Source organism: Aquarana catesbeiana, linkage group LG13, assembly GCF_042186555.1.
Source record: "Aquarana catesbeiana isolate 2022-GZ linkage group LG13, ASM4218655v1, whole genome shotgun sequence".
Taxonomy (NCBI): domain Eukaryota; kingdom Metazoa; phylum Chordata; class Amphibia; order Anura; family Ranidae; genus Aquarana; species Aquarana catesbeiana.
In genome coordinates, this window is record NC_133336.1 from 172,394,369 (window position 1) to 172,413,866 (window position 19,498).

The following is a 19,498-nucleotide window of genomic DNA, read 5'->3' on the forward strand; positions in this document are numbered from 1 at the left end:
CGCCCCCAAAATATTGAGCACCAGCAGCCACTGGTCTTGTTTATTGCAAAGTCTTTCAGTAAAGTATTTTTGACCTGCTGCAGTGTGGTGTCCCTTACCATTGTGTCTGTAGTGATATTTGTGTACCAGAGGGGCTGAGACTGTTCTTGGGGTTGAGAAGCAGAACATAGAACCTAAAAATCTTAAGCGGCTCCTTGAGGGGTGGTGCTATATAAAGTTTTCATTTATTTGAGCTGATTCATTTTTTCTATCTTTTGTAAACAATTTGAGAAAACTTCTTTGTAATTTTCTTTTAAGATCAAATCAATATTATTTTGATCTGTTGTTGCGGTGTTGACAATTGATACAGCTCTGTTTTCAAGAAGAGCTGATAGCACTTCTGTATACTGGGGCTGAGTTTGACAGCTGGACCCCATCCTGTGATTTATTTGCTGCTAAGTGAATGGTGAAAAGTGTAGCACTGACGAATAAACATATCAGTAAATAAGTGAATAATACAGAAACAAACACACAAAAATAATGGAAGTGTGAGAAAGTCCAATGTATGTGGAGGTCCTAAAAAGGACAGATATGAGTCCACCACCAAATGGTGGCTAATCAAAGATGAAATACACTGGCACCATCCGGCAGTGAGGGCATCAACGGTGCATCTTCAACCAAAAAACAGGGAAAGTATATCTACTCATACCGGAACAGGTGGACTCGAATGTCAGCGACAATGAGTCATAAAGGCAAGGATGCCTCCAAACACGACTCCAAAGGGTGTTGTAGACAGCCACCAAACCAGACCTCAGAAGATGGGAACACTGGGGCTGGAACTTAGGCGTAGAGGGTCTGACTGGACCACAGAGGATCTCTCGTCTGGAAGTTTATGCAAAGAAAAAATGCCTCCATATAGTGTAGGTCAAAAAAGTGGGTTTTTTATTTCTAAAAACCGGCATACATAAATAAAAATAAAAACTGTGATCACAGAGTAAAAGATGAGGGGCAATTTAAGAAGCAGAAAGCCAAGTTCGACGTGTTTCGTCCCAAAGGACTTCAACTGGGCTGTCTGAGTGCCTCATATACAAAGTAGAGCCCAGCTAGGGTTGCCACCTTTTCTTCAAGCCAAACCTCAACACTTAAGGGGCCTGGGACACCTTTGTGTACTGTGGTGCGCAAAGCATGCCGCAGCAAACACTGAGTGTGGCCAAATTTCTCTTGCTGACATCATCGCCCTGCCCCCCCCAGTGATGCCACACCTTCCGCTAGAAAGCCGCCCGCAGCTCCTGGATGGCAACAGATTTGTGTGTGACTTTATTGGTTACTTGGGAAGCCACAGCCCAACTTAGACACATGATTCAAAACCTGGACTGTCTGGGTGAATCCTAGACAGGTGGCAACCCTAAGCCCAGCTGTAAAACTAACAGCCCAGTTCCAACCAGAAGACACGCTTTCATAATGTCATTTGTATGGGCTAAGCTGTTCGTCTGACAGCAAGTTCTACTTTTTGATCAGTACAACTCATAAAACCAGTTAAAAGGGTACATTTTGAGGGTTTGTAATTGCACTCGAAATGCACAAATGGTCCATTGTCAGAAATACTGTAATGAGCAAAGCAACACAAAGGCATTTTCTCAGGAACTGTGATTACAGTTCCTGAGAAACTAATTACAGTTAGACGTTTATCTAATGCAATCTTACAAAGGTGAGCGAACTTCTATAGAAGAATGAAATCAGATAAAATAGTAACCGCATCCTATTTAATAAAAGAAAATTAACCAAACTGACTGACCAATAAGGAGTATCCAACGCCTATAAGTACATGCTGTTATGCAATCCAAATCATTCTGTACTGCAGAAACAGAATACGGAGGTAAGGAGCTGTTGGAGGTTGAGTTGTTATAGGGTTTAGGGCAGGGATATTCAATTACCGGTCCTCCAGCTGTTGCAAAACTACAATTTCCACCATGCCTCTGCCTCTGGGTGTCCTGCTTGTGGCTGTCAGAGTCTTGCTATGCCTCATGGGACTTGTAGTTCTGCAACAGCTGGAGGTCCGCTAATTGCATATCCCTGGTTTAGGGGGTTCGCATTTTTATTGTTATTTTTCTAGTCCTTAATATCCAAGGGGATATTTCTTGTGTCCAGCAGCTCAAGAAGGTTCACAAACATCTTCATCTTAGCACAGGGAATCTATTATAAATTTTATGTAGGTAAGGAAAATGGCTATCCTCTATCAAACATATAATCTTTTGGAAATGCTGCAGGTCAAAGGCAAACGTATACAGTTAACATAATTTCTGAGCCCACAATTATTGCTCTGGGTGGTCTTTTTCTTACCTGCTGACACACGGCACATGGGTGCCTTAGCATGTTCAGTATAAAATACAGCATTTTTATGCCTGAAAATCTCAAGTGCTGCATACTTTGGTATACAATGGTGCTATTTCTCTATGCATAACGGCATAGGAAAAAAATAGAACAATTTCTTCAAGGGGTAGGAGAAGACTACAGGCCACATTCGTGTAAAAACGGAGGGGGGGTTCAAGGGATGGGAACACCCTACAATTGGAGTATAGCAGACAATGGGAGGAGCCAACAATCTACTTTGTGATATAGCAGAAAGGGGTTGTTGGGAGTGGGAAATGCTTAGAATCTAAAGAAAGAGGTTGCAATCTACATTGGGGTATGGAGGGGCATGCCGGAGGTGGAAGAAGACTACAGTTCACATTAGAGTATTGGTGGAGGGAGAAGCCTAACATTTTTTTTTGGCAGTAACAGAGGTTGAGAAAAGATTACCATTTTTGGAGGAGTATAGGGGAAGAGGGGATATAGGGAGAAAGAAGAGCCTCAATTCTATATTTGAGTATAGGGGAGAAGGTAGGGTGTGGGAGGATTCTACAATCTATTTTGGGGTACATAAAATGGAGATGCAGGACATAAGAGGAGGTTAGAATCTATATTTGAGTATAGGTTAAGAGGGAGGAAGGGGGTGTCAAGAGCCTAAAATCTTCTTTCGATTATAGGGGAAAGGGGAGTGCAGGGCATGGGAGGTAGCCTTTGGTGGCATTATATAGTTGGTGGAAAGGAGATTTTGGACAATCAGATTAGACAGAGTTTAGACATGGTTCCTCACTATTTTTTATTTTTTATTTAACCCATGTTAATTTAGGTCAAATGATAGAAAAAGGAATATATTCTATAACCTAAAGTTCATAGATCCAATAAGGTGGAGCTTGCTGACATAGTAAAACTGCTCACACATAAGCATACCTAAGCCGGGTTATTTGTTAAAAATAAACTATAATAATTTGAAGTTGATATTGTTTAGTTTTACATCTGTTGTTTTATTTTATTTTCATTACAATCTTTATAATTTCTCTTTTTCAAATAAACAGTTAATACTTTGCAAAGGATTCCCAGAGTCCCAGGGTAAGCTAAAGACACAGCACTGCAAATGCTACTTGCCTAAAAACTGCATTTGTCTACATTAAAACTTTGTACCTATTCACTTGTGTATGTACAATTGTACTACCTAATGCATATAAAGGAAGCTGAATGATGAATATGATATTATATGTGATGAGGGTATAGTGTGTTATGTAGTATTTTATTTAGGTGAGTCCATGTCATTTTCACAGAACAGCATTTATCTTGATCAACTTATAAAATGCCTCATCCTTTCCATTCCTCCTGTTTAACTTAAATAGAATGAACATGGGAGAGATGTATCATAATAAGCCACAACCTTTAAGAGTATGTCCATCTTTGACCAGACCCTCAAATCTCTTTACGCCTGATTTCATTATATTGTAGAAAATCTTCCCTGCAATTTGTTTGGTACTGTTGATAACTATTTAGTATTACATGAAAGACTGTATTGTGGTAGCCAAACAGTGGCGGCCCGTCCATACGGGGAGCAGGGGCTCAGTCCCCCTAATCCATGTGCCCCACCCCTAATTTACATGCAGGGCGCTGGACACATGGATTCCAATGGGTTTTTTTTTTGTTTTTTAAGAAGCACATAATTGGAGCCTGAGGCTCTAATTGGCTTCAAAAAAGGGTGGCCACTTGTGTGACAATAGCAAATTAATATTTGCCATTGTCTTCCTGATTCTCCTCCAATCAGGAAGCGGGTCCTGAGACCCATCACCCAATTGGCCAAAAGCAGAAGCGATCCTATTGTCCGCCTAGGAGGAGGAGACACAAGGTGGAAGCCGCCGTGATGCCAAGGAGGAGACGCAGGAGAAGCTACCGCCCGGAGGAAGCCCTGCGAGTGACCTAGATGGGGTAAGTGCGGGGCTGGTGACCATCCGACCAGGGGGGTGTGGGTGCATCGATTGCCAACCCCCCCCAGAAAAATATATACCACCAGTCACCACTGGAGCCAAGCATCACACTGGTCACAGACATAAACGGCAAATTCAGACAACAATGAGGTACTGGACTTATTTGGCCCCTGAAACATGACTGGGCTACTGCTTTTCTATTGATTGTCACTATACTGTCAAGAATAAAGATGCATGGCCTTTTAAGCTGATCCTTTGATACTCTATTCACCCAACAGATATAAATGAGGGAGCATAAACAGGGTTTTCTCAGGTCTATCATAGGCCTGAATGGGAGAGAGTGTCCTGATTATGTGACAGTGAGACATGTCTGTGGAACATGTGTCATGACTGTGGGATCATGTATGCCATACATGTATTTGTTAAAGTATTTTTTTCTGTTTCCAGGGAATGAAGACTATTAGCAGTTTGGTTTTCTTGGCTACAGTCCCAGGAATTCTGGGTCAAATAGGTGAGTTGTGAGGAATATTGTCATAAAAAAATGAAATAATAATATCTATATGGAAGATATTTTGCCTCCATCAGTATTTTACTATAATCATTGAATGCTTATGTTTATACACACAGGATCTTGATACATCAAGTTGACTTAAACCCCTGATTAAATGACATTCAGTGTGCTGAGTTGCTATGCACGATAAACATATATTTTTAATAAAGTATTGGTTTTCATCTTTTTTTTTAATCCTTTGTTGCATCTTTGGAGTGCTGATCTTCTACAGTTTTTTCATACATATACTCCAGAGATAACTGCAATGCCTTTCCTGGGACAGGTTTTCCAGTGGTGACAGCAGTATACAATGCCTGCATAATGTGTGTTTCAACAACCGCTTGTACAAGGGAGACAATTACACACAGAAAAGGGCAGGGATGCTTGTGACATTATTGACCTAATATGACCACAAATTAGGCCACATAAGGTCAATGTCTCTTTATGTACATGCAGCTGTAGGGCGAGGAATGCAATGGCTGCAGCTGCTTGGCCCGGCACTGACAGCTTTTTTCATGTTTGGAAAAACATGTTTTCAAACTGAACCCAAGTTCATCCCTAGTGGTGACAGCACTGGTGGGGACCCTCAAGCTATACTATTTAGGATAACCAATGAGAGATGTATGTGTAGTGTCCTCCTAGGTAGGTGCTGAAATGAGTGTATTATAGATTGTGGTTTCCCTGCTTAACAGAGGAACAGCAGGTAAAGAGAGCTGTGATTGTTTAGTGTAAGCTGCTCCGTGTGCTCTAGTGCTGCTGTCTTGAGGTGTCCTAGCTACTGTGGAAAGTGCTGGTCAGTAGGCAGAAACCATGCAGATGGGAGCATGCATATTCATACAGCCCTGGCCAATTACAGAGGGGAGGTGCCCCTAGGCATGCTGGGTGCCCGTATTTATATTTAATGAGCACATGGGCTCTGGGTCTTCCTTCAGAGAGGAGAGGTCCAGTGGGGATGGATTTGCTATGAGGAAGGCTCCGGCCAAAACACTTTAGCATTATAGATGTAGCACTGCTGTTATCTTGTAAGAAGAAGCAATCGTGTTGCCGTAATTTCTTACTATTTTGATGTTCATGGGACACAACAAGCCTGAGCACCGATATTCAGCTCATTACTTTACAATTGTGCGGTAGAGCTTGGGTGAGTCTTTGTCTACATTTCCAGTTGGGATGGGGCCTGTCATCTCTCCCCAACACAGGCTGCCATGTGGCCTCAGGTGGGTGACTTAAGGGCCTGAACAGTAAATGCTGAAAGCCAGGGTTCTGTTTTCAGATCCTGTCTGGTATCACGGAGGAAGGTGACCTGCAGGCCAGGGCCTTGTGAGTACAAACCCCCTAAAGGAATCCTAGAGACTGGGGCTGCTAAATCCCCCTCTGGGTGCTAGAAGTCACCTGCTTGGTGTAGGCTAAAGGGGACACCGGCAGGTATCTTGAAGAGGCAGGGTCCACTAAATTCCTTCTATTAAAAAGGAACTTTGCTCTATTCTGTACAGTCTGCTACACAGTTCTACTGGGAAAGCTGTCCTCGTGTGTAAATAATTCAATTTGGAGTATCCTACTGTATCCCTTCCCTATCCAAGTTCTCCAAATAAACATCGAAAAACAAATCCCCTAGACTGGTAATTGGAAACAATGAGCAGAAGAGTGTGTGCACCTGGCTGTGTGGGAAAATACCCTGTGACTGGAAGCAGGAAGACCCGGGCAAAATACCAGCGGCTCCTGCAGGGGTAGCGCTACATATGTGTACCTCCCAACTTTCTGAGTGTTAGGATTGAGTTCACCTGCTGGTGGCAGTGTGCTGCTCTGGGCTGATTGCTGCAGTTCCAGTGTCCACCAACAGGTGTCTCTCAGAAGCCAACAGGCTGTAATGATCAGTTACACCTGTGTTCAGCTGCCTGGTGGCTATTAAGGCTGCTCCTCCCTTTTCGCAGTGTGTCACTATTCTGATTGCCTCCTTGTTGCCAGAGCCTTGTTCCTGATACATATCCTGATCCATCCTGCACCCTGTACCCATCTGCCTTGCTCCTGCTCACTGCCCTAGTACCCAGTCTTGTTTCTCCCCTTCCTTGTATCCCTGTATTACATATTACCCTTGTCCCTTATATTGTATAGATTTGTATATAGTCAGTTGTTAGGTTCATTAGTTATTTTGTCTTTGGGGCTTGTTTATGTTCATTGTTTGCTGTGTATGCTTGTTTGTGTGTTTCACTGTAAATAAATCTCACTTTAGGCCCCTTTCACACTTGTGTGACTTGGGACTGCAAAGTTGCATGACAAGTCGTACCCCATTTCCAATGACAACCATTCAAGTCGCACTGACTTCAAAGTAGTCCCTGTACTACTTTGGCCCGACTTTGATGCGAGTTGAGGTCCATAGACCTCAAGTTTACACAGGCATTCCCTGGAATCGCATCAAAATCGCGCGACTTTCAAGTCGCGGCAGTGTGAAAGGGGCCTTAAGGATATCTACATTGTTTGGTCTCAGTTTCCATGTGTAGCTACATGTGTCTGGTCAGAGGCAGCTCTAGGTTTTGTGAGGCCTTAGGTAAAACTTAGACTTGAGGCCCCACTCACACCCATAATGTGAAAAATAATTCAAGCGATAAAAGTTAACTGTATAAGGAGGGTACAGTACAATGGGAGGGTAAGTGGACACAGTACAGGGACAGGGGGTACAGTACAGGGGGAGGGTAAGTGGACACAGGACAGGGGGCAGGGGGGTACAGTACAGGGGGTAGGTAAGTGGGCACAGTACAGAGAGCAGGAGGGTACAGTATAGGGGCAGTTATGTACAATACAGATATGGTCTCCTCAAGCACAGCTGGGCAGGGAAGCTGCTTTCCCAGATCCTACCTATTCTGGCAGGCTGTCACTGGGCTAAATCTACAACTAGAATGACAACTTCCCCTCTACCATCCCCCTCTGAGTTTCTGGCTTTCTTCCAGCACTTTGCAGGGGTTAAGGAAGAACCCCAAGACTGAGCATCTTATTACTGCTGCTGCTTGTGTGGGTGGGATGTGTACTGCACCAATCACGGATGAATAGGAGAGGCGGGTCAGCAGGGATTGGCACAGTACACATCCCGCCTACACAAGCAGCAGTAGTAAGATGCTCCGTCTTGGGGTTCTTCCTTAGCCCCTAAAAAAAATGGGGTGGGGGAAGGGGCTGGAAAACATTTGGTAGGGGGGAAAGAGGAGGGGGAAAAAGGGGGAGTGGGTAGAGGAGAACTGCAGTTAAACCGGGGGATCCTGGTTTGTATAGGGATAAAAAGGGAGGAACATTTGTGCCCGCATGAGGGAAGTAGAGTGGAGGCAAATAGATAGGTATTAAAGGGACTGGATAGGCATAGTCAGGGATGGGCATGGGGAATACTGTCACCTGGTGAGGAATAGCACCAAAGAAAGAAAGAGCTGGAGTACCCCTTTACATCAGGATCTGGCACAGTGCCCCCCTTACATCAGAACCTGGCACAGTGCCCCCTTACATCAGAACCTGGTACCGTGCCCCCTTACATCAGAATCAGGCACAGTGCTCCCTTACATCAGAACCCAGCGGAGTGCCCCCTTACATTAGAATCCAGCCACAGTGTCCCCTTACATCAGAATTCAGCACAGTGCCCTCTTATGTCAGAATCCGGCACAGTGCCCGCTTACATCACAGTCCTGTACAGTGCCCCCTTACATCACAATCTGGTACAGTGTCCCCTTACATCAGATTCCGGTACAGTGCCCCCTTACATCAGATTCCAGTACAGTGCCCCTTACGTCAGAATCCGGCACAGTGCCCTCTTATGTCAGAATCCGGCACAGTGCCCTCTTACGTCAGAATCCGGCACAGTGCCCTCTTACGTCAGAATCCGGCACAGTGCCCCCTTACGTCCGAATCCGGCACAGTGCCCCCTTACGTCCGAATCTGGCACAGTGCCCCCTTACGTCCGAATCCGGCACAGTGCCCCCTTACGTCCGAATCCGGTACAGTGCCCCCTTACATCAGAATCCGGTACAGTGTCCCCTTACATTAGAATCCGGTACAGTGTCCCCTTACGTCAGAATCCGGCACAGTGTCCCCTTTTGTCAGAATCCGGCACAGTGTCCCCTTTTGTCAGAATCCGGTGCAGTGTCCCCTTTTGCCAGAATCTGGTACAGTGTCCCCCCACGTCAGAATCCGGCACAGTGCCCCCTTACATCCGAATCCAGCACAGTGCCCCCTTACGTCCGAATCCGGCACAGTGCCCCCTTACATCAGAATCCGATACAGTGTCCCCTTACATTAGAATCTGGTACAGAGTCCCCTTACGTCAGAATCCGGCATAGTGTCCCCTTTTGTCAGAATCCGGTACAGTGTCCCCTTTTGTCAGAATCTGGTACAGTGCTCCCTTACGTCAGAATGCGGTACAATGCCCCCTTACATCAGAATCTGGCACAGTGCCTTCGGCAACTGCCTAATTTGCCTAATTTAAGAGCCGCCTCTGTGTCTGGTCTCCCTAGTTGCTGAATCCTGACACCGAGATGGGAACGAGGGACACTTATTAGCAAATGTTTTTAGGCATAGGACACACACTCTGCCACGTCTCCCTTAAAGGAGAATTATACCAAAAAAATGGTTGAATAAACCCACAAGTGCTTTTTTTTAATACTATTCCTTTATATTGACTTTTGAGATTTACAAATGCAGCAATTTAGAAATTGGGTGAAAGATAAATAATGCATTTTATATACAACTATATAGATCAGACCAAAATGAGGAACAATTGAGGAGGAAGAAAGGACAGAAGGACTTTGATCCAAATAAGGGATGGTCCTTCGAGATCAAGGACAGTTGGGAGCAATGTGTATGCTTATTCAAGAAGTGTAGGCCAAGAGCTGATTTCTGGTATAGCAAAGCACCATTGAACAAGGTTGTACCACGCTGGAGCACACTGGAAGCAGCAAGACCTGGGCACTGGATCAAATTGAAATAGATGGGAGTGAAAAGTTGGATGAGGACTCACCAAAGTATGAGGACGATCCCATATGAAGGTAGATGACATGGTATCCCCCAGGGCACAGAGTCTAAGAGCCAGCTGGTCTTTACCAGGGACCCCCTTATGGGCTTTTGGACTTGTCTGCATGTTAACTCTAGTTCTCGACCCCCTGACCCCCCCTGTTGTAACAGTGGTAGATGATTGGATGAGCATCTTGTCCACTCCTTTTGGTAATTGATTTTTGAGGAATGGTAGCTGATGTCTTAGATAAGAATAGTAATTCCTTCTAATGACAGTGCTCCAGCCTCCTGAATGACAGGTCTAAACTGGAGGCACAGTACACAACCTGACATGATGGAGATGTAGATAGACCACTGTATAGCTATCCTGTCTTTTGGGGTAATTATTGAAGGTGGTGGGTGTATTTTAGTTTGTAAAAGAGTAAAAGTGTTTGGAATATTTGTATAATATAATAATATAATAAAATAATATAATAGTGTATGGTATCTTTGTGGGAAATGAAGTTTGCTTTTTTTTTTTTTGTTGCGTATTTTTTTTTTTGTTCCATACTGGAAATTGAAGTTTAGAGAAGTAGAGTATATAGTTTATTTGTGCAGAAATATTCAAATTATTAGATTTAAATATAGCGTTTTTGCTGCATGAATTAAAGTAGTTATAAATGTCTCTATCCAGATTTATAGCCACCCTTAAGGCAAGTGCTTGTTGGAAGATTTCTTTATGACCTGGCCTTTTCTCAATAAACGCTACTTCTGTCTGTTGGCCAAGTCACACAAGAAACAGCATTGGGTGCCAGTAATATGGTAATAGGCAGATGTCTCTCTGATTATTCTTCTTCGGGAGACATCTATTCTACGTAGAGGTTTACAGATGGTCATTTGACTTCCAGAAGATGGTGTAAAGTTGGTGATGTGCAACATTTTGCCATGGGCAGGCAACTCTTGGATTTAAATTTTCATGCAATAAATACTTTTGGACTTCAGTCTTCTGGCTGATGCATCTTTTCTTCTCCTCTTTTCCGATTGCTTTTCTTATCCATTTCATGACAAAACTGTCTTATTATTTGACTGTTGGCATAATCTTTGTTAGATTTAGCCAAAAATACATACTAGCAAATCTGAAAGATCTGACCGTTCATTAGAAGAACAGTACATACAGCCATCCGTTTTTTTTAAGCAACAAAATACCCTTTATAAGTTGTTTTTATTTTACAGGTTAAACCTAACAAAACTGATTGTTTTTTATAGGGTTCTGCCACTGCACAGTTTATCTTTGCATTATGAAAAGGATGATCCTCAAAATGAACCTGTGGTTTTCTCATACAGAGCAATGAAACAGGTTCACTTAACCAACCCCCCAAGCCCTTTTTTGCGATACGGCACTGCGTCGATTTAACTGACAATTGCGTGATCGTGCGACGCTATACCCAAACAAAATTGCCGTCTTTTTATTCCCACAAATAGAGCTTTCTTTTGGTGGTATTTGATCACCTCTGCGGTTTTTATTTTTTGCGCTATAAACAAAAAAAGAGCGACAATTTTGAAAAAAAAAAGCAATATTTTTTACTTTTTGCTATAATAACTATCCCCAAAAAATATATATATATATAAAAAATTTCTTCCTCAGCTTAGGCCCATATGTATTTTACATATTTTTGGTAAAAAAAAAAAAAAATCGCAATAAGTGTATATTGATTGGTTTGCGCAAAAGTTATCGCGTCTACAAAATAGGGGATAGATTTATGGCATTTTTATTATTCATTTTTTTATTAGTAATGGCAGCAATCTGCGATTTTCATAGGGACTGCGACTTTGCTGCAGACAGATCAAATACTTTTAACACTATTTTGGGACCATTGGCATTTACACAGCGATCAGTAATATAAAAATGCGCTGATTACTGTGTAAATGTGACTGGCAGGGAAGGGGTTAGAAACTAGGGGGCGATCAAGGGGCTAACTGTGTTCCCTCAGCGTGTTCTAACTGTAGGGGGAAGGGGTCACTAGAACATGACAGAGATCACTGCGCCCGATCATTGAGAGCATTAGATCCCTGTCATGTTGCTAGGCAGAACAGGGAATTGCCCTATTTACATAGGCATCTCCATGTTCTGCCTCTCCGTGCCACGATCGCGGGCCACCGACGGACATCAAGTCTGCGTGCCTGCTAGCTGACATGACGAAGTGACGTACGGGTACGTGGTTTTGCGCCATTTTGCCGACGTATATAGGCGTGAGCCAATCGGCTAGTGGTTAAGCTGTATGCAAACCCTTTGTGACTGGCTAGAGTTAGTGCCAAGAGCACAAGTTCCAACTGTCCTGCTAGAACACTGTCCCTCCTGCTGAAGCCAAACCCTCTGCCATATTGTGTCACACTCCATGCCAGGGGCCTCCACACAACATTCCCAGCCTTTGACCTTTATATTCCAAGGAAGGGATGTCCACACATGAATTGAGTTGCTGCACTTTACTTACCATTTTTACTGATGGTAATCAGCAAATGGCATAACAGTCACATCACATCGATACACATTCTTCAGTAACTTGACAATACATAGTCAATCACATTTAGCGGACGATCTTTAGTAGTCACATGTGAAAGCATATGCAGCACTTTAAGCAGCCATCTCCCTCTAATGGTCTCTGCTTCTACCCAGGGTCATTAGTACTCAGTGGAATGAGATCTCTGCAGTCACCTCTTCCATAAGTACACCTCTTCCAGAACCCTCCAGGGGAATAGCCTCACCCATGGAACTCTTGGCCTAACCTAAAAAGCCTTTTACAATCCACCCTAGGCCCCACCTCCATTAGGGTCAGAAAGTCTACAGCCGGCTTGACATCACCAAAGGGCTGCACATTAAATTCAATGAATAATCAGTGTCAAAGCCAGCAGGTGCACAACACGATATAGTCAAAGACTATGGACATGATACAAGAGATGGTCAGAGACTGTGGCTATAATATAAGAGATGGCCAAAGACTGTTGATCTGATTCAAAAGATGGTCAGAGACTGCAAACATTATACTAGAGACAGATGGTCAGGGATTGCAGATACAGAAGAGGAGATGGCCAGAGACTACAGACATGATACTAGTGATGGTAACAAATTGCAGACATGATACAAGAGATGGTCAGAAATTGAAAGTGTTATACAAGGATACAAGAGATGGTCGGAGACAGCAGACATAACATTAAAGATGGCCAGGGACCCTAGACATGCTGCAGGAGACAGTCAGACTGTGAACATGCTATAGGAGTTGCTGGAGACTGAGGACATGCTCCAATAAAATGCTAAAAATCACTGCTATAACAGGACAATAAGGAAACACAGATTAATGTTTGCAGGGGCCCAGAGGGCTGCAAGTTGGGCAGCAGGGATAAAGACTGACATCCATGAAGCACATATGCAAATTGCATTATGTGAGCGCAAGGCCTCATGGTAAATGTGGTCTGAGGGAGCAATGGAATGCACATAAGCACAATGATATGTACATTACCCCAGCCTGGAAGTTCAGGGATGCAACCTTGGAGATTTGAGGGCAGGGAAAACAGAGCGCAAAATAAAACTTTTTACAGTTCATCCCCCATTCCAACATGAATTATTTTGTCAATCTACATTTGATTAAAAAAAAAAATAGTTAAATGATGCTTTATTTGCACCTGTGGCTTCCCCTGCATGGGCAAAGAAAAGCTTTACTTCAAGCACAAGTAGTTATCCAAATATCCAAGTATTGAAAATCTTGGATGGTAATTTGTAAGTGGACACCAAAACTTTTAATTCTGCTGTCTAAATCTTTCCCTTTCACAGACACCTGTTTACTAGTTGTCATCTTTTTCTTACACAGATATGAAAGGAAAAGCCTTCTCCTTCTACCGGAAAGATAGTGGACCAATAGAAATATCACCCGAAACATTTGAGACCTTCACTGCATTCACTTTGTGCCTGAAAACATGTACAAATCTCACAGAGAACATGCTAATGTTCAAACTCTTTGATATGGTCAACATGAATAAATTTGCCATGCTGCTTGATGCCAACCCAAGCACCTTCACTGGAGCTGACTTACTGATCTTTTATGAAGATCTGCAAATGAGCTTCCACTTCCCGAACGCCGATGCTAACAAGTGGAGGAGTATATGTGTGGCATTTGATTCAAATTCTGGAAGACTACTGTTCTGGCTCAATGGAAAACTGTATCAAAGTGAAGATGTACAGAAAGGGTTGACAGATTTTGTACCAATGAGTATAGTTATTGGGAGGAGTTTTGTTGGCGAAGATCATTCAGCGGTAGCTCAAATAACTGATGTCAACATGTGGAGCACAGTGTTAATGTCACATGACGTAGAGAGGTTTATTACAAATAAAGTGACAGGTGATGTGATTAACTGGAGATTGCTAAATTATAAAACAAGGGGTGTAGTAACTATTGAGCCAAGCCATTGTTCTGAACATTCATGGAACCTTTAGAAGGACTGCATGTTTGTAAAATATAGTAGGCCTGGTGTTTTATGAGAAAAAAGCTGTCTCGGGAGGTCACTGCTTATGTTTCTCATGGTTTGTAACATTTCTGCAAATCTCATGCACATGTATATCTGAAGTGTTTCCATTCAACCGTATGCAAAAAAAAACATAGGTGGGAAGCACTGCAGGGAACTTCGTCAGGAAGGGTATCACCCAGGACTCCTGTTAGAAACCATTTTAAACCATCTTTGCATGAGTGTCAGTTAAAAACTGAATGACATAAGCAGTGTACTGTGTAGTGTTCTGCACCACCACAAAAAAAGGACACCAGGGCACCAACAGAAGTTTGAAAATGAAGCTTCAATTGAAGAGGCGGTATAGATAAGCAGTATTGTAAGCTCATAGATATCCATATTGAAGATACCATCTGCGATTCTGTGCTCCTTTTACTTACATTCAGGTGAGCTGCCCCATCCTGGTTCATCTTCTGGTGGTGTTCTTGCACCACTTCCTCAAACAGCTCCATTTTTGTCCACAAAAGATTGATTTTAATCCTTCCTTGCACAGGGGAAACTGGAGAGACTTATGTTTACATAAAATGCACAACACACAAAATATCTTTCACTCTCAATACAATCAATAAATAACAAGAAAAAGGGAAGACCAGTTGGTCAGATGTGAGCGAAAAAATGTTTTGTCTTATAGACATCATGGCGCCTGCATCTAATGGAGAGAAGGCTCTGAGAAATAGAAGCAAATGAATATCATTCAGTAGAGTTACAGATAATTGACAAAGATTATTTTTAGAACATTGTAGGCCACATCTTTGGGAAGTGGTAAGCAGCTTGAAATTTTTAGTGACCAAGCAGACCCAACCTGCTCTGAACATAGAGCTAGCTTCTATCAAAGCAACAGGGTCTTTATCCAGCAGACCTAACCTGCTCTAAACATAGATCTAATTTCTATCAAAGCAACAGGGTCTTTATCCAGCAGACCTAACCTGCTCATAAACTAGCTTCTCTCAAGGTAATAGGGACTTGTCCCAGTAGACCCAACCTGCTCTGAACATAGATCTAATTTCTTTCAGAGCAATAGGGTCTTTACCCAACATACCCAACCTACTCTGAACATAGAGCTAGCTTCTCCAGGGGTAATAGGGTTTTTACCAAGCAGACCCAACCTGCTCTCAACATAATGTAATTTCTCTCAGAGCAATAGGGTCTTTCCCCAACAGACCCAACCTGTTCTCAACACAGGCCTTATTTCTCTCAAGGGAATAAGGTCTTTACCCAACACAACCAACCTGCTCTGAATATAGAGCTAACTTCTTCTAGGGCAATAGAGTCTTTACCCAAAAGACCCAACTTGCTTCAAACATAGGATCTAGCTTCTCTCAGGGCAACATGGGTCTTTTCCCAGCAGACCCATCCTGCTCTGAAGATAGTTTCAATTTTTCTCAGGGCAATAGGAACCTTGCCCAGCAGCATGGCTGATGGGATAGTCCTAGTAATAGACTGCTCCTGAGAAAAATCCTAAATGCTTCTACCTTTGTAACCATTTTTCATGAAGCACCCATATTCGAAGTGTAACATAAAACATGGTAACATTGCCCAGTCCCCCACCTTCAAACATCACCCCCACATACCTGAATCACTGAGTTCCCATCCATGTAGCATTTTGCATTCTTTGGAATTCAGAGGAGCTGTCAGCTGTGTGTGGCTCCTCCCACACATTTGCATCATCCTTTTCTAGGGATCTATGAGTAAACGTTCTATATGCTACTGTGACAGAGGGACTTGTAGATCTCAATAGCACACAAGTGTGTGACTGCGAATGTAGCCCATTGATAACATTGTCTAACCTCATAATGATAGTTCTGTACCTCCGTACAGACCTGGGGCTAAGGGAAGAGTCTGCAGGAACTTGTGCAATGCCTCCATCATGCATTGACAATGATTGTGATGCTCTACAGCCCTAGTGCTCTACACGCAGCCCTTCTGCCATCTGCGTGTGGCCCACAGGCTATTGGGCACCATAAAAAATTCAGAGTGGCAGCGGGGAGCTGGGTACTAGAATGCGCTTTGTATTCCAGCACCCGTCACTGAATGAGAGAGACTGTACTGTTATCTCTGCCCAGAGTACAAGGGAAATTCCTGCCTGGGGAGAGAGAGCGGCGCAGGAGCTGTGATGGGTTAGTGATAGGGGTGGAGGGGAGTTAAATATCACTGGCACTGACCACCATGTAGGGAGGGTTAAATTGCATTGTCACTGACCACCAATGTGGGGGGGGGGGGTTGATTGTACTTAAACCAGGGGCATTATTATTGCACCTGCTGACACCAGTGTTGGGGGCTATTATAGCACTCACTGACACCAATGCTGGGGGCTATTGTACTCCACCATCAATGTGTACTGCAATACAAAAAATGTAGCAGGAGCAAAGTTTTGGGTGCTGAGGTACAAAAATGCTCGGCTATTGTGCAGCCCACTGCAGGTATCAGGGGCCGCACTTGAGGCCCTCTATATTTTTCCGGTTGGCTACCACTGCTCAACATGCTCCAAATCAAAAAAGTAATAGATTTATTTTATTTCTTTTATAAATGTGGGTGCATTTCATCTTTTTTTTCCAAAGGGTGGACTATGCCTTTTGCATAGTTTCAGCTCTTTAAAGACAGAGCTGCTACCTATTACTCTGTCTGTAAAGGGTATTATTATTTTTTACAGTAATCCCTCGGATTGCAAGTAACGTGGTTAACAAGTGTTTCGCAATATGAGCTATTATTTTTTAAAAATCCTGACTCAGTTTGCGAGTGTTGTCTCGCAAAACAAGCAGGATTCAAGCCCCTGTGGTCTGCAGTACCGCATTTGGCCAGAGATGCGGGGGCGCCGATGACACTCCCAAGTGTTTCCGAGCCTTTCCAAGTGCATCCGAGTGGCTCTAAGCGGTTTTCGAGTGTTTCCAAGTGTCTTCGGCGCCCCCCCCCACCTCTGGCCACATGGGGTACTGCATACAATAGAAGTCACCGTGGAACGAATTATCTGAGTTTCCATTAACTTCTATGGGGAAACTCGCTTTGATATACGAGTGCTTTGGATTACAAGTATTCTTCTGGAACAAATTATGCTTGTAATCCAAGGTACCATTGTATATCTCTTTCTCCATGGGGACTCAAAGTACTGTTTCTGCTATTGAGGCAGATGTCTTTGGTGCACTCAGAAGAATATTATACTAAAGCCAATTTAGACAGGAGCCAACTAACCTACCAGCATGTCTTTGGAGTCTGGGAGAAAACCGGAGTATTCCCACGCAAACACAGGGAGAATGTGAAAACTACATGAAAATAGAGCGCTGAACAAGACTCAAACTGCAGATCTCAGTAATGTAAGGCAAAAGTGCTAACCACTAAGCCACTGTGCTGACCCCTTGCTACTACCTGTCTGAGACCCACCTGGCCCCTCATATGGGAATGCTGAAATTCACATATTCAGCAAGTACAATGTACAAACTTGACTTCCCATGCATCAAGCCCAACGTATGAGTGGAATATGTATATATGTTTTTTTATGTCCAAATTAAAATGATTAAATGATTTTGAAGTGTTGGTTATTTAATTTCATAATATTGGTACGTTTATCCCTTTTGCCGACCAGCCGCCATCGTTATACAGCGGCAGGTTGGCACTGCTGCACAAAGCGCCATAGGTGTACGTCGGCCGCTTTAAAGAGCAATAGGGGGCGCAGGCGCCCGCGGTTTGACGCCGGAGTCGATGCACGTGGCTGGCGCCCGAGATGCCCGCCAGTGACCGTCGATCGTTCTTCAGAACGACAGAAAGTGGATCTGTCAATGTAAACAGACAGATCCCCGTTCTGTCAGGGAAGTAGAGAGAGATCTGCTGTTCCTAGTAATAAGGAACAGCGATGCCTCTGTACTCCCAGTCAGTACACTCCTTCCACAGTTAGAAACACCTCCCCAGGGAACATTTTACCCCTTGATCGCCCCCTAGTGTTAACCTCTTCCCTGCCAGTGACATTTATACAGTAATCAGTGGCTATTTATAGCGCTGATCACTGTATAAATGTCAATGGTCCCAAAAAAGTGTCAAAAGTGTCTGATCTGTCACAGTCCCGATAAAAACGCTGATCACCGCTATTACAAGTAAAATAAAAAAATTTATAAGGAAAATGCCATAAATATATCCCCTATTTTGTAGACTCTATAACTTTTGCGTAAACCAATCAATATAAGCTTATTGTGAGTTTTTTTTTACCAAAAAATATGTAGAAGAATGCATATTAGACTAAAGTGATGAAGAATTTTTTTTTTTTTTTTGGATGTTTATTAAAGCAAAATGTAAACAGAACTTGGGTTTTTTTTTTTTCAAAATTGACGCTATTTTTGTTTATAGCGCAAAAAATAAAAGCCGCAGAGGTAATCAAATACCACCAAAAGAAAGCTCTATTGTTGGGAAAAAAAGGACATAAATTTTTGTCTGTGTACAATGTCACATGACCGCGCAATTGTCAGTTAAAGCGACGCAGTGCCGTATAGCAAAAAATGGCCTTGTTATTAGGGGGCAAATCCTTCCGGAGCTGAAGTGGTTAATAGCAATAAAGCATATCTAAACCCAAAAACAAAATGATATATTACAGCTTACCAATCTTATGTAATCTTCAAATGTGGTAGTTGCATTTGTCTTCTTTTTTTTTCAGGCTAAGAACATTTTATTCAAGTATGGAAAATATCTGTTGATCTTGCTAGAAATACAATGTCTTTGTCATTTCCTGTGTAGTGAACTGAAAGCACAAATAAAATTGTTTTTCTTCTAGAAACTACAGATTTTTTTCATCCCCCATATAATAAAGATAAAGAGAGAAAGATCTGTTTGAAGTCAAGTTGGTGCCAAGAGAACAGCTTCAAGGCCATTGGTGATAGGCTGTTGCTTGCTTCAAGCAGGTTTTGTATTCCAATGCAAGTCTACAAGAATCCAAATCATGTTTGAAGAAAGTAAAATGCATTTCAGAAGGATGTCAACTGCGAGTTAAACGCACCTGTCTGTGAATTCTGGATGATCTCATAAATATCTCAAACTGATGGCATTGACTGAAGCTGAAAGCCTGTTGGCATAGGTCCTAAAAACATTCCCCTAGGTTTTAATTGTAGCGCCCACCCCCGAAAGGACCAACTGAATTGCCCCAGGTTCCTTTTCCAGTTTAGTGAGGCAGCAGTTAGACACACAGCAA

General features: G+C 42.9%; 1 protein-coding gene across 3 annotated transcripts; it reads left to right on the forward strand.

Moving 5' to 3' along the window:
• Positions 1 to 1,762: 1,762 nt before the first annotated feature.
• Positions 1,763 to 17,848, forward strand: LOC141117505 (mucosal pentraxin-like). 3 transcript variants are annotated; one of them, XR_012237166.1, is made up of 5 exons: positions 1,763 to 1,855; positions 3,378 to 3,411; positions 4,716 to 4,779; positions 9,544 to 9,833; positions 13,641 to 17,848. XR_012237166.1 is itself a non-coding variant. In XM_073610404.1 (4 exons), the coding sequence occupies exons 3-4, from the start codon at positions 4,719 to 4,721 to the stop codon at positions 14,261 to 14,263; spliced, it is 684 nt and encodes a 227-aa protein (XP_073466505.1). In that variant the 5' UTR covers positions 1,763 to 1,855; positions 3,378 to 3,411; positions 4,716 to 4,718; the 3' UTR covers positions 14,264 to 17,848. The 3 variants fall into 3 exon arrangements, 2 of the variants coding, with proteins under 2 accessions (XP_073466505.1, XP_073466503.1); XM_073610404.1 differs by lacking the exon at positions 9,544 to 9,833; XM_073610402.1 differs by lacking the exons at positions 3,378 to 3,411; positions 9,544 to 9,833 and having other exon boundaries at positions 1,786 to 1,855.
• Positions 17,849 to 19,498: the final 1,650 nt, after the last annotated feature.

Bases quoted from the DNA above. Each gene is read 5' to 3' on its own strand.
- LOC141117505 (XM_073610402.1), top strand. From the start codon at position 1,805: ATGCTGTTATGCAATCCAAATCATTCTGTACTGCAGAAACAGAATACG. The intron at 1,856-4,715 runs GTAAGGAGCTGT...TTCTGTTTCCAG, and splicing joins TGCAGAAACAGAATACGGAG to GGAATGAAGACTATTAGCAG. The intron at 4,780-13,640 runs GTGAGTTGTGAG...TTTCTTACACAG, and splicing joins AGGAATTCTGGGTCAAATAG to ATATGAAAGGAAAAGCCTTC.